At 39.6% G+C, this 14,747-nt stretch overlaps 1 protein-coding gene across 2 annotated transcripts in view; it reads right to left on the bottom strand.

Moving 5' to 3' along the window:
- Nucleotides 1-11,895: 11,895 nt before the first annotated feature.
- Nucleotides 11,896-14,747, bottom strand: part of LOC149323860 (transmembrane protein 161B) — a 46,361-nt gene continuing 43,509 nt past the window's right edge. For both annotated transcript variants that reach the window (XM_089493544.1, XM_089493549.1), the window contains exons 11-12: nt 13,998-14,094; nt 11,896-12,697 (exon numbers count right to left, since the gene is read on the bottom strand). In XM_089493544.1, the coding sequence (XP_089349670.1) occupies nt 12,420-12,697; nt 13,998-14,094 (375 nt within the window). In that variant the 3' untranslated portion in view covers nt 11,896-12,419. The remainder of the gene's footprint in view (nt 12,698-13,997; nt 14,095-14,747) is intronic.

Below are 14,747 nucleotides of genomic sequence, written 5' to 3'. Positions count from 1 at the left end.
TTTCATAATAACAGTGGTCACAATGTACAGTGACAAAAGCCTCAAGGAACTAACAGATGGTGACAGGAGCAGTACATGGGTTTACTGGTTTGGGGGGAACAGCTCCTCCAAGCACTAACTCTCTGCAGGACCTTGCATGCGAAAGGTTTTAAAGTGGACAGCTGACCAGAATGATTCCAAGTGAGAATGAGGTAGAAGGAAAGAAATCAGGCCAAGAATAAGCTGGTTGTTCAGCATATTTACTTCTTTATTAAAAAGTCAGCAAAAGATAGCAGCAGGAAATGACAGAACAGTCTATTCAATGAAAGCTGTTTCTCAAAGTAAAAGGGGTGATAGAGGCATGGGAGCAAAACCCCCCACTCCTGACCAATATGAGAGGGGTGTAGCTAATCTTAAAGAACTAAAGAATAAAACACACTCATGGATTTTCTTGCTCATTGATATGAAGAGTCTGGATGACTGGAGATCCAAGCAGGGAAGAAGGTCAAAGAGAGTCTCTCTTTCTCTGTATTTAACCTTTTCTTAACTTGGGGGCTCTCTTTTAAGGCGAAGGGACCTCTGCTTGAGCAAAACATGACCTTGTTTTATGGAGGATTCAGAAACAAAACCATGAGGTTCCAAAGGACACAGGTGAATGAGCCATTCACGAACTCTTAGATGTTCTGGGCAGCTGAAAACAATGGAGCTGCATACACAACACAAAACCACTTTTACCTTCTTTCAAATCCAGATAGGGTTGCCCAATATCTCTGGAAGTTGCACAATATTTCACTATGGAGGATGTACTTGTCTGAGCCAGTTTGGCAAGTCTCCAACCATTGGAAGTAGACAAGACAGTTAAGCACTGGTTACTCTCACCAATGAAACCATTTCCTTGTCATACGAGAGGGGGTTGGAAGAAAATTCCAGTTTGTATTGTAGAATAAGGCTTGACTTTTTCTGAAGATAGACAGGGATCCAGAACACTAGCCCTACCCTGTCCAGTATGAATTTTTAACAATTTTGAACAGACTGGCAACAGACAGCTTCCAACCAAATGCACCAAAGTCTTATTTATTAAGCATAACTAGTTACAATGGTACTCTCACATTACATACAACAGATTTTCTTGCGATGTCCCTCTCAAATAATGTATGCTCAACTTTTAGTTTTCTAATGTAAACAAAACAAAACAAAAAACACTAATGGACTTCTTACCGCTTTAGGTACATTTTTCTTGAACGAGCACAGATACTAGGGGCCAAAACACACTACAGAAATAATCCAGTCTGAGACCGCTTTAACTGCCCTGGCTCAGTGCTAGGGAATTCTAGGAACTGGAGTTTGTTGTGGCACCAGAGCACTCTGACAGAGAAGGCTAAATGTCTCATAAACTACAGTTCCCAGAATTCACTAGCATTGAGCCAGGGTAGCTAAAGTGGTCTCAAACTGGATTATTTCTGCAGTGTGTTTTGGCCCTTAGAATCTATTCCTGTTTGATGACTGGACTTGAAGAGTTTTACTGAGAACTGCCATAAACGCCTTCCTTTGGAGCGTGTCCAAAGGAGGGCGACTAAAATGGTGAAGGGTCTGGAAACCATGTCCTATGAAGAACGACTTAGGGAGCTGGGGAAGTTTAGCCTGGAGGAGAGAAGGTTAAGAGGTGATATGATAGCCCTATTTAAATATTTGAAGAGATGTCATATTGAGGAGGGAACAAACTTGTTTTCTGCTGCTCCAGTGATTAGGACCCAGAGCAATGGATGCAAGCTCCAGGAACAGAGATTCCACCTTAACATTAGGAGGAACTTCCTGACAGTAAAGGCTGTTCAACAATGGAACACACTCCCTTGGAGTGTGGTGGAGTCTCCCTCCTTAAAGGTCTTTAAGCAGAGGCTGGATGGCTATCTGTCGTAGATGCTTTGATTGAGAGTTCCTGCATGGCAGGGGGTTGGACTTCCAACTCTATGATTCTATGAAACAGTCTTAGTTACTTTTTACTAGGCACTGATGGCTTAAAGAGCTACCAGTCACCATGGCCAAATCAAATGTTTCCAGGAATGGGCACAGTTTATCTGATTGTTTTATTTTTGATCTCTAATTTTATTAGTTTTAGCTGACTTTTGTTTTAACTTGTGACTAAGGTGCTTTGGGCCCCATAACCAGAAGAAGTTGGGGTAAAAATTAAATATTTTAATGAATTATATAAAAGTATGTATTGAGTCATAGTGCTTGCTACACCTACAACAATACACCAAAGGGAATATTGTATTTCCTATAGCACTCCAGCATACAAAAAGGTTTACAACTCTTATTGCAACTACCTCTTTTTCTTTCCCATCATTATTAGTAAAGTGCTGTATGACATGCAAAAATATAGATTAATATAAGAATTTTACTCTCCAGAATAAAATATACCAATAAGCAATATATATATTTTAAAATAGTGGAAACATTTGTAGGTTACAGGAGACACTCTCACTTTTTATGTGCACATTTTAAATGTCACTGATAAGAATGTATAGGTTACCTAATATCAAGGGTTCAGGAGATGAGGCAATGAGCCAAGACTTGAGCATGCTCAAAACTGAAAACATAGAAGAACAGCATTTTCCTTGAAAGCATGATTTCATTTAACACAAAGCTCCACTTAATGAAATACTGTGTTGGTGGAACAGTGAATCTGCTCCAAGTTTTCTGTCAAACCGTAAAGGAAATGCCCAACCTGACTAACCTATTTCTGGAGATACTATACCTTGGATACCTTTGTGTAAAGAAGAGACTAAAACTCAAAGTGGATTTGCCCACTTGGCTGCCATGGAAGCTGCCAGTTGCTGGCACATGCTAGATTCAACATACTGTGCAGACTGCAGCTCAAATGACCATGGTATAAATCATTAAAGCTAGAAAAGAAAGCATCTAAGGCTGTAAGGAAATGTCATGCACTTGTTTATCTTCAGTGAGAAAGTGTATTTGAATATATACCCTGTAAAGAAAACAATGAACAAATGAGACCATGGTCCAAAACAAAACAAAACAAAACAAAACACAGCAGAAATAATCCAATTTGTGACCATTTCAACTGCCCTGGCTCAGTGCTAAAGGAGTCTGGGAATTGTAATTTATTGTGCCATCAGAGCTCTTTGATGGAGAAGGCTAAATGCCTCACAAATTTACAGTTCCCAGAATTTCCTAATATTGAGCCAGAACAGTTAAAGCAGTCTCAAACTGGATTATTTGGACCATATTCTGCACTTTGGTTTATTTATTTATTTATTCATTCATTCATTTGTGCAAAAGAATGGGGCTTATACAGGAAAGACTGCATTTTGCAGTAATTCTGTTTTTTTTTAAATCCCGAAGTGCAAAAAAAACCAACAAAAAAACCTATGCAAAAACTGCAAAAGTGTAAAAAGGTCTGAATTATTTGTTCTTGAACTCAAAAATGAAAAAAGCAAACCATTATCACTACATAATAGTATCTTGGAGAACCAGCATGGCATTGTGGTTTGAGTGTTGTACTATGACTCTGGAGACCAGGGTTTGATTTCCATCTTGGCCACATAACTCACTGGGTGACCTTGGGCAACTCACATGCTCTCAGCCTCAGGGGAAGACAATAGCAAACCTCCTCTGAACAAACCCTGCCAAGAAAACCTCAGGATGGGTTTGCCTTAGGGTTGCCATAAGTCAGAATCAACTTGAAGGCACACAACACACACACACACACACACACACTGAAAGAAAGTAGCATCTTGGCTATCAATACACTTATCAGGAAGAAATGTGTGAACAAACAGTAGAAATATGAAGCTATGGCAATGCCTAGATTACTTTGGATATATTTCCCACATTCCATTTACATAATTGTAACAGGTACATTAAAGCCAACACATCCAAAGACTGCTGCCTATGATGAGCTACTGTGTATAGTCACTTGTCACATAAACTTGCCATGAATTTTCACTATTCTACCAAGAAAGGCAACTGTGGAATGAAGAGTTTTGCTGTATAAATCCCAGGTGGGACAGACAATGAGAACAAAAAGGAAAGAAAAAAGAAAAGTGGAGTGGATTGATCCAAAACAACCAGAGTTCTTGTGGCATTACTTTTTTGTCTTCAGAACTCTGCAAGGAGAAAAGATAGAGAAAAAAGATCATCACAGAAGCTGAGTTATGGCAGGGTCTAGTGTCTAGGAATGCTTAGGAACAGCCATGGGCTCATGGTTTAAACACATGAATGCCTCAAGATATTCTGTATGAATTAAGACTTTCATGGCAGGGGAGGTGTGTATACTTCAGTGTATACTGAAGAGGTAGACATAGCTGTTACAATGCCAATGGTTTGCTTATGAGATGCAACAATGTCACATCGCAGAAGCCAAGTGTAGAGTCAGACACATAGATATGTGGTCATACAACTGCTGTCTCCTTACAAACCTCTACTATTAATATTACTATCATAATTATAATCATCATTCCATTTTTCTCCTGGGATCCAAGGTGGCTTACATGTATTAAAAAGGACAAAGTACAAAAAAAATCCTTAGAATATAAAAGTTATCTATACATACTTAATAATGGTCCGTTACAGACAGGCTTTTGCTCCGCCCCCAGTACGTACTAGGGGTTGGCTGAGGACGCAGCGTCCAATCAGGCCTCACCCCTAGTATGTACAAGGGGTGTAAAAATGGAGGCGCCCTATATACATGGGCGCCACCATTTTGACATGACGGATGCTTAGCGTCCGCATGTCGCGGCGAGGTTGTGATGCCGCAAGAACCCGCTTCTTGCGGGTTCTTTTTGCTGCACGGGGATCCGTGTGGTTTGTCTGCTGCGGCTCCCTCATGCAGCAAACACGGGTGCCAGCAGAGCGCCCTTTTTGGGCACTCTGTAAAGTGCCATTGTTAGTATATTAATAGACTGCAAATGGAGGCTACAACTCCCCTTTCTAATATGGTATTTATTAATAGAGATAAGTGTGCAAGAGGTGGACTAGAACTGCTAATACTTATGAAAAATTCCAGTCCAAATAAAATTATCTGCAAGGAGGTCCATACATTTGCTGGTGTATTTTGTGGTTAACCAAGAACATACCATATTTTAATTCCGATGAGTTTCCATAGGTCACCAATACATGTTGATATTGCCTTTGACTTGATATTACTACAGTCCTGTATTCCGTTTTTATATACCTTCCTTTGATCAAATACATTTTCAGAACCATTATGCTACCACATTAATACATTTAAAATATAGGAAAAATCAATAAAAGATTTCACACTTTTTTACTAGAGACCAGTGGGATCTATTTTGTCCCATATATGTATAATTACATTGTTCAGTTTAAGCTGCTTTTGTATGTTGTGTTCTAGTCCAATAGTTTTATGAGTGAACTATGGACAAGTGACACTTTGGCAAATACCCACAACAAATTGTTACCAGGCAAATTTAATGACCTCAGAATAGCTTCCCTTTATAATTAGCCAGTGGCATCACTAGGGTTGGTGTCACCCAGTGTGGTTGGTGTCACCCCCACCACTGACCTCCTCCCATACAACACCACACAGAATCCTTAGTAATGCTTTTTGTACTAATCATAATTTCCATATATCACTGAATATAATGGCAATAAACAATTAGTAAAATTAAAATTATACTTTGAAATTACAATATCATATGTACAGCCTAAATGTATTTACATAGCTTCATGCAGTTAAATTGAAAATTTGGTAAGAGATGATTTTTTAAAGAAAATTTTAAAAGAGTGATTTAAAAAAACCAAAAAACAAACGCTGAGACCTCTCCTTTCTCTACCCACTGAGCCTCACCCCATTCACACCTTCTTGTCCACTGATCTCCAGAGTTTTAAAGGGATGCAAGTGAACCCCACAGCCCATTTCTGCCCAAAGGCAGACATTTGGGGAATAGTGCTGCCGCCACCACCACCTTAAGGTGTCACCTGGTGCGGTCTGTACCCACCCCCACACCCTTAATGACACCCCTTGTGTAATCATATTTTACATCAAGCAGAAATGGCTGCTCCTGTGTCAGTTGGGCTTCTGGCTCATGCTTGATCAAGAAGCAGTTAGTTTCTCACAAACAAGCCCAGAAAATAGGACTTTTAACATTTCCAACATGTCTGAATAACTTTTGATATGTCTGCTTTGCACAGGATTAAAAGTGAGATTACAGAAACAATGGGAAGAGTTGATTGCCCAACACAAGCTAGGTATCTTGGCTTGTCAGAACTAAGCTGCATAGCCATTCACATTGCTCAATTGCTCCCACTTGAGCAGGACCAGCTAAAAAACCCGTGAAGCTTTGGTCCACAAAGTACTTTCTCTTCTCTGATTAGCTGCCTCTCAATAAGCCAGAGATAGAAACCAAGGCTTGCTCTTCAGATATAGTTCTCTGGTTTATTAGGGAACAAACCAGAGAAGAAAAAATAGATAACACAATAAGCAAACAGTGGAGCAAAATCCTGCAAGTTTATTTAGCAATTCCTACAGCAAACAGGAACAACTGAGAAGTGTGCCAGGATGCTTAGCCTGTAGTGATACGCAAATATTTGAATGACTAGCTTCTTGGGCTCCAAGCTGGAGTGAAGTAAGGGTGTAGCTACAAGGATGTAATTCCTCCTTCCCCCAAAAAAGCATTACATTTTTCTTCAGTCCCCAAATTTCTAGCATTACAATAACTTAAAACTTCAGTAAAGCCTTTAGAAACACAGTTTAGGCATTCAAAGAAAAGAGACAGACAGAGTTATCAGGGGAATATGAGCACTGCAAGAATATGAGGTTTAGGTATGAAAAGTTTTAAATGGCTCATGTTCTGCAATACAAGAAATTTAGACACTAGGTGAAAATTTAATTTAGGGGCCAGAATTCTTATGTAGGGTGTTGTGTGTGTGCATGTACAATGCCCTAAGTTTGCACACCCACCCTGATAGCTACACTCTGGTATGAAAGAGAAGAATGTACCAGTGAGCTGCTCATTCCGAAGCCAGCATTCCTGGATTCTTGTGTGAAAATACCCAATATCAAGTATTTCAAACAATCTTACTCCACTGATTTATCCATTTTAGTACTGATTAAATAGATCACTCAGAAAGCAAGATAACTGAGATACAGTCTTTTAAGGCAGCTTCCCCCACCATAGCCTTTTGTTTTAAAGACACTGGTTTCAAAATAGCACAAATCTATATACAATAAGCTAGCACCACAAATTGTATTTAAAAATCAAACAAATCTGGCTAGCAAATTTAGTTTCATCCAGATGTAGACTATTATAGGATGAAGTAATGAGGCATAACTCTGTATTTCACTAATCCCAATAGCTTGTTTTCTGGCACGCTTTTTATATACATGTATGAAATTATGTGGCAAGGCAAAATTTAGCAGGTAACACTGAGATGAACTGATGGGAAAACAGCATCTTAAGTTGTTAAGGGCTAGAAAGGCTACCAGTCCTAATTTCACTCAAAAGGATATTAAGTAATCAAAAATTAACAAATATTTAAAATATAATCCCTGCAGAGAAGGGGTTATATGTAGCAATTCACAAAAAGGTATATTAAAAATCTGAAAGACTCTGGACCTTTTGACACAGATACTTCAAGTTCTTTCCAGCTGGCATACTTTTTAATTCCATTTCTCAAGACAGTGCTGGATTTCAACAAGTGAACAAAACTGTTGTTCTCCATACCTGTGCAATTATTTTGCAATCACGTCCCTTTACTTTATGTTTTCCAGCTAACACAGTCAGATACCATGATGCGTGTGTATTACTGTGTCATTCTAATCAAACTTGTTCTTTGATTTCAGAAGTTAAGCAGGGGTCAAGCTTAGTTAGGACTTGTATCAGAAACCAGTTAGGAATACCAAGGATCTCCAGGTAGGGCTAGGTGTTAATCTTGCCTGAAAACCTGGACAAACACTTCCACCAAGAGTTGGCAGTATTGCTAAATGGATTTATGGTCTGAATCCGTATAAAGCAGCTTTCTTGGTGTAATGTGCAGGATCAAAGTTGTAATAAATCAGCATATAAAAATCCTCTGCAAGTGAGCTATCCCACTCACTTTGGTTTCCTGGAGGGGCAATTTACATTTTTTGTATTTTTTAGGCCAGATGAAGGGCAATTCAGGGGAGTCTGAAAGTGTCAAATAATATTTAAACCAACTTTCACCTAACAGATTACAATTACTTTTTGGGTTTAAATCTCTGGTGCTCAAAATGAGACTTCAGATCAATGGCAAAATATATGGATGACAGATATTCTAAAGATTATCCTAACAGGCTTTATGGTGTTAAACAGACATGATCTATGATGAATTGGAAGTTAGTTCTATGTGCAAATGTACCACTCTTTGAACATCAAAAGGAAGGCGTGTCTTCCCAGTAACACTGGACTCCAAGCAATATTCTATTTTCTATTGTGTTAGATTTTTGTAATTTTGGGTGCGTTACAGACCGCCCCTTTGGGACGGCCTGTAGGCGCGCCTTTCCCTGGTGTATTGGGGCCTCAGTGGCCAGAACGGCAGCCGCTGAGGTCCCGATCCGCGGCTTTCCGGGCCACGGGGAAGCGGCAAAAGGCCGCTTCCCCGCAGCCTGGAAAGGGGTGTCCTTGGGGCTTCAAGCCCCAAGGACACCCCATGGCGGCAGGGAGGAGGAGAAAGGGGCCACTTGGCCCCTTTCTCCCTTGCGTTGCTGGGCGCAGCCGTCTGAAGGCTGCGCCCAGCGATGCAAACCAGCGACGCAAACCAGGAAGGAGCTCCGAAATGGAGCTCCTTCCTGCTCCGCGCACAGGGCGCATTAAGCGCCCTTGCACGGAGCGACAACGTCACATCCGCGCTGCCCCGTATAGAGGCAGCGCGGTCATGACGTCGTCATGGCGGCCCCCATGTGGAAGGGGAGCCGCCATTTTGTACGGACTCAGTCTGTACTAGGGTTAGGGGGGTGCGGAAGCACCGCCCCTTCCTAACCCTAGTATGGACTGAGTCCGTACTTAAAGGCCCGTTTGTAACGGGCCTTAGAATGCTTTTTTTAAAACAAAAGTCCTACTAGCCTTTAGTTTCAGACTGCCTTTAAACCTATCCCAAAATGGGACCTCATTCTGATTTCGATGGTATAGATTCATTTTTCTCTCTTCCTATTTTAAAAAAAGGAAATATGTGGCATTGACATACGTATTTCGGGCCAATGGACTATTTATACACATTACTTACATTCTGATCCATCAGCCGGACAAATGTTTTGAGCCAGAGATAATGGGCTGTACATCACAATTCTAGCTAGGGCTTCATGGGAACTGAAACCCAGAAATATCCAAAGGGCCACACTTCAGCTAAAGATAAATTGAAAAGAAAAATGGGAGAATGTACCACCCATTAGAGAGGAAAAGGAAACAGGGCAATCTGCATTATGGAGAAATTTACTGAGGTGGGCAACAGAGGATAACTACCTCCCTCATGCCTTGTTTGTGAGGTTACTGTGGATATTAGTTCTGTTGTAAATCAAAGGGCTGAATGTTTGGTTAGATCCCACAAGCAAATTATTAATTTGTATATGCTCTGTCAGTACATGTATAGTTCCAAAACTGGTATATTCCAAAAATATCCAAAGAGGTTAAGTCTGAAACTGGAAAGTGTTGCCCAACCTAACATGTTTTTCCCTGAATTGTATAAATCCTGGAATCTAAATTATGCTGATTGTTCCACTTCCAAGATTCTACTACTAGCAACAATGGATAAGACTGTCATGAATTAGGTTTTCTCATACTACATTAAGAAATCTCTTGACTCTATCATCCAAAATGTCCAACTTTCCAAGGCAAAATATAAGCAAAAAACTATTGCAATATGGTCATTAAAAACTGGAAACAGCAATTCTTAAATTTAACATTGTGAACCAGTATATGAAATCTGAAGACATGCTAATGACACATTTCTTCTGGGACTTACAATGGTTGACAAAGATTAACACAGCTGATAGGTAGGGCATGATGACTATTGTGCAAGCTTTATGTATTGCCTGTAGTGAGAATATAAATCAATTCTGCATATTTGGTTGTATTCAACTATGTCAATTTGCCAGCACAATGGACACCGCTGGTAGAATGGATTCCACTCCCCTGCTCCCACCACTATACTCTCCAAACTTTTTCTCGTAGCCTGGTGCCCCTTCAGAGGGAGAGTTTGCTGGGTAAGAACAGGAAGGAAAAGTCCTACCATATAAGGAGATGAACTTCCTTAATATGGAATATAGTCAATTTCTTGATACCAGTATTATGGCAAGAGCTGCTGCTAGCTGTTGTTATCTCAGAAGAAATTATAGCACCACAACAAAAACATCAGTTTTTTGAACTATCCTTTGTAATACAGATGAGGAGCCTGTGCCTCTCCAGATGCTGTTGGACTAAAACATCCATAATCCACATCCATTAGGCTTGTGAATTGTGGCTAGTGGGATGTGGAATCCAACATCATCTGGAAGGCCATAGTCTCCACACCCTTGCTTTAAGCTATATCTTGGGCACTGGCAGTCCATGGGCCAGATGTGGCCCAAGGAGGATTCCTTCTGCCCCCACCCCACCCCCAGCCTCCACACCCATCCCCTCCACAAGCTATCAGGAAAAGAATATATTACTTTTTTCCACACTGGCACTAAGAAAGGAAAGTTTCAGTCTCTGGGCCCAGCATGGAATGAAAACAAGCTTTCAGTGGAGAATGAGATTGCTCTGCTCCTTTCCCTGGCAGCCAGCTACATTTTCTTGCTGTGTTCAAAGAAAGAAAGCCCTCTGCCCAGCAAAGATGTCAAGGAGACTGCTCACAGAGGGTGAGACTGCCCCATTCTTCCATAGCCAGCTCACAATTTCTGTTTAAAAAAAATCCAGCCATGTTAGACTGTTTTTGGCATAAAAAAACATAAAGCAATTCCAACTACACTCTTGAGACTAACTGGGAAAAAGAACTCTCTAGCATCAGCTTTGCTGAAGTGGACTATAGCTCACAAAAGCTGATGCTAGAAATGTCTGTGAAGTCGAAGGCTTTCATGGCCAGCATCCATAGATTTTTGTGGATTTTTCAGGCTATGTGGCCATGTTCTAGAAGAATTTTCTTCCTGACATTTCGCCAGCATCTGTGGCTGGCATCTTCAGAGAATGCTTGCTGGGAAAGGAGTTGAGTATATATATTGTGAAATACATTGACCTATCAGAGCATCCTTATTTATAAATTAAGATGCTTAACAACATGTTTTGTGCAGGGCAATCCTTAAAAACATGGGTCAAGCATGTCTGTTCTCTAGAATATGTTCATATGAAGGGAAAAATACTTTCAAGTAATATTCCACATTCATTCAGGATCGGCAGACAGTGATTGGTATTAACAAGCTACTCCAGTCACTGTTGGAAAGTCAAAAGAGTTTGTCTAACATCAGGACATTAAAACCCAACTGGATTTTGTGGATAACTATTAGCATCAGTACTAAATATTCAAGAATCCATATTGTCATTTATTATTTTTTAAAAAATTGTTAAGACTGAGACAATATATTTATAATATTACTCTTACAATATGAAAATTTATTTAGGACTTCCTCACACATTACATTATGGGGTACAGTGCCTCACTAAGAGGATGCCGCAGCATATTATACCACTTTGCATAGCTTAATACATGAATGTGCAGGAGTGAGGTACATGTAATAAGCTGCCACAAAAATATTTGGACTTCCTACGAGTCAGTTATAGCCACTAAAGGATCCATTTCAAGTATGTGAGTGCTGAAAGAGGGGAAAGCTTTTAAAGTAAGGTAATTGCACACTCCTGAACATTCATACATTAAGGAACCAGTGACGCAAAATTGCAATACAATACCCTTACTGTAACAAATCAATAAGTCTTTCGGCATGTACACTTGCTGAGGCCATGCATTTTATTTACAATACACTCGATTCAAGCTGCTTCCTTTACTGTAATATACAGTATTTCTTTCAACCTGTTGGATTAGTTTGCTTTTCTGTAGAAAAGTCATCCTTGATTTTCCAACAGGATAACTTCTCCAGCTCCCTTATATGGCTCAGTTGAAAGTTCATTTTGAAAACAGTCACCATAAATATTACCCTAGTACCTTAACACCACTAAAATCAGCCAATCTATGACTGAATACACAATGTATTCAGGGCAGGATGTAGTTCATGAAAATAAAGGTACTTGGATATATTTGAAAATAGCTCACCAACAATTCAGCAGTTACCTACAATTTAAGGTAACAGTTATAAACTCACAGTTTCCAACATTACCCAGCAACATTGCCCGAGAACATAGAAGAAGAATTTAAGGAAAAACAGGTATGTTTTCCTCTTAAGTTATTTCTTCCCATTTTCTTCTGCCTTCTGGAGGCATAAAGACTTCCTAATATTGGATGCTTGCCTTATGAGGTCATGCCACTGTCAAGTATTGATGATAAAAGAGCCCAAAAAGGCTTGTGGAAAAGAGACAAGCAGCAATCCACCAGGTGAGAAAGGATAGGAGACCCCTGAATAGGAGTGGAGTGAAAATGTTCTTCAGGCTAGCCACTGCCATTGTTAGCTGTATTACAGTTACCTTCATCTTCCCATCTTGGGAAGAAGATTCAGAGTTTACTGAACTGCTCAGTGGATTGTTCTCCACTGGTGAATCTGAAGCTGATTCTGGATAAATGCCCCAGGAATAGTTACCTACAGAAAAACAAACAAACATCATGTTAAAGAATCTTCATTTGAGCTTTAAAAACTACTTGTTTTGAGCAATGATGAGGCTGATGTTCCATTTTGTAAAAAGTAGAATCTAGTTTATAAAATGGTAGCCATATTGTAAAAAGTTGAATCTAGTTTACAAGGCAGAAGAAAATGGTAGCCATGTGAATCCTGATATTCATACTTTAACTTTTCTCGCCCACTCTATAGTTTCAGCTACCAGTGATACAGAAACTTGTACATCTCCCTTGCAGCCAAATACCCAGCTCCAGATGTGTACATCATTCTTGTTTGCTTTTGTTACTTGTTTCTAGTGTGCAAAGTCTCAATTAAGAGAGGAATATAAAAATGAAGACAATATGGATTTGGGAAGTGGATGTGGAATTGATAAATGGAATTTCTTCACTCTTTCCTCACAACCTAGTTTGTCAGCTAGTGTCCAAAATACCTTTTCATCTCTCCCACGACTAGCAACCAAGTCATCTTGTTTTATCCTGCTAGATACACAGTTGCATTAAATTCACTTCATACATTTAGTGAAGTAGCTCTTTGGACTTCTAGATATTAAACATGGATTTGGTATTTTTAGTAAAGTAAATAGGATGGATGTATCATGCTCTATTTACATCCACAAAAAACAAATTGAATCTTATTCAGAGAAAGCACAATTACATTGTATTTAACATATATACTCGACTATAAGTCAACCTCATGTATAAAATCAAGGGCAGGTTTGGGGGCCAAAATTATGGATTTTGATATTACTCATGGATAATGCAAAACGTAGGGGTGTATAACAAAGGATGCAAAGGATGAAGCAAAGGAAAACAGTGCCAGAAAACATACAGAATTCCAACTAAAGGCTTCATGGATGAGAAAATATAAAGAGGGTGTGAGTGCTTCCAGAACAGATGACACTCTTGCCTTTCACAAAGGGATGGTTCCTTTTTTAATAAGAAAAAAAAAACTGTGAGCCCCTCACACACAATATTATACAAGTTTATCTAGGACCACTAAGACATCAAATTTTTCAACTGTTTTTCAGCAACAACTTGCTTGATTGCTGGCTGTTATGTATGGACATCTTGCCAGCCATTGTAGGATTGAAAACAGAGGAAAGATATAGCCTGATAGAAGTATGCAGGAATGCATGTCATGCAATCATGGCTCAATATCTTGGCTTACCACCTCTTCCTAAAATCCGAAGCAAGAAAAAAGCTACAGAGCTTTAACAAAGAGATCATTATTGAGCAGTTTCTTTTGTTTATTTAATAATTCTCACCTAAAGTTTTTAATAGTAGAGTCATGTGCAACAGCATAACTAGAGGTGCCACATACTGGAGTGCAATTATACAAAGGTAATAAAACACTCTGGCCACCTGAAAGCAACAACAAAAAGGATAATTCAGTGTAAACCACATTATAACATGAGTATTGTAGAAGTTATCACAGTCAGCAGTAAAATCAATGCTATGATATTTACCAAACATAGGCTGGTTTCACTTGTGCATCTCTGGAGGCGGGGACATAAGCTATTCCTGCCAGTGCACAATTTTGCATGAAAATGCTTCCTCGATATCTATTCTGACATTTTCACTGGCTACCAAAGAGCTAAAACATTTCTCCATGCAGAACATAAAAAGCAATCAGGTTGCCAACTTCCAGGATCATTTTTGGTGTCTCGGTTGTTAACCACTTGCACTGACAACCACAAATTCCAACCTACCATATACCTTAACACCACTAAGTTTTCCATTATCCCCCAACCAACAAAATAAATAGTTAAAAGTAGGAAAGGTAGAGAGTTTCTAAAATATTCTTTAGCTACCACCTCCACTTTTAATCTGTGAAAACTGAGAGCAATTTTTATCCTCTCTCAATTGCCTATGTGATATCATTATATAAAGGTAAAGATAAAGATATTCTCCGTTGACAAGGGTGTCGTACAGACCTCCCAAAAAGGGAGGCCTGCCGGCGCCTGTTTTTCCTCCACAGGGAAGCTGCATCTGCCAAACCGGCTTCCCTGCAGAGG

The sequence above is a fragment of the Sceloporus occidentalis genome, unplaced genomic scaffold, assembly GCF_023333645.1.
Source record: "Sceloporus occidentalis isolate IW3139 unplaced genomic scaffold, rSceOcc1.0.p SCAF_1, whole genome shotgun sequence".
In the NCBI taxonomy this organism is placed as follows: Eukaryota; Metazoa; Chordata; class Lepidosauria; order Squamata; family Phrynosomatidae; genus Sceloporus; species Sceloporus occidentalis.
The sequence above is the reverse complement of the archived record's forward strand: the minus strand, read 5'-3'. Positions and strand labels throughout refer to the sequence as shown.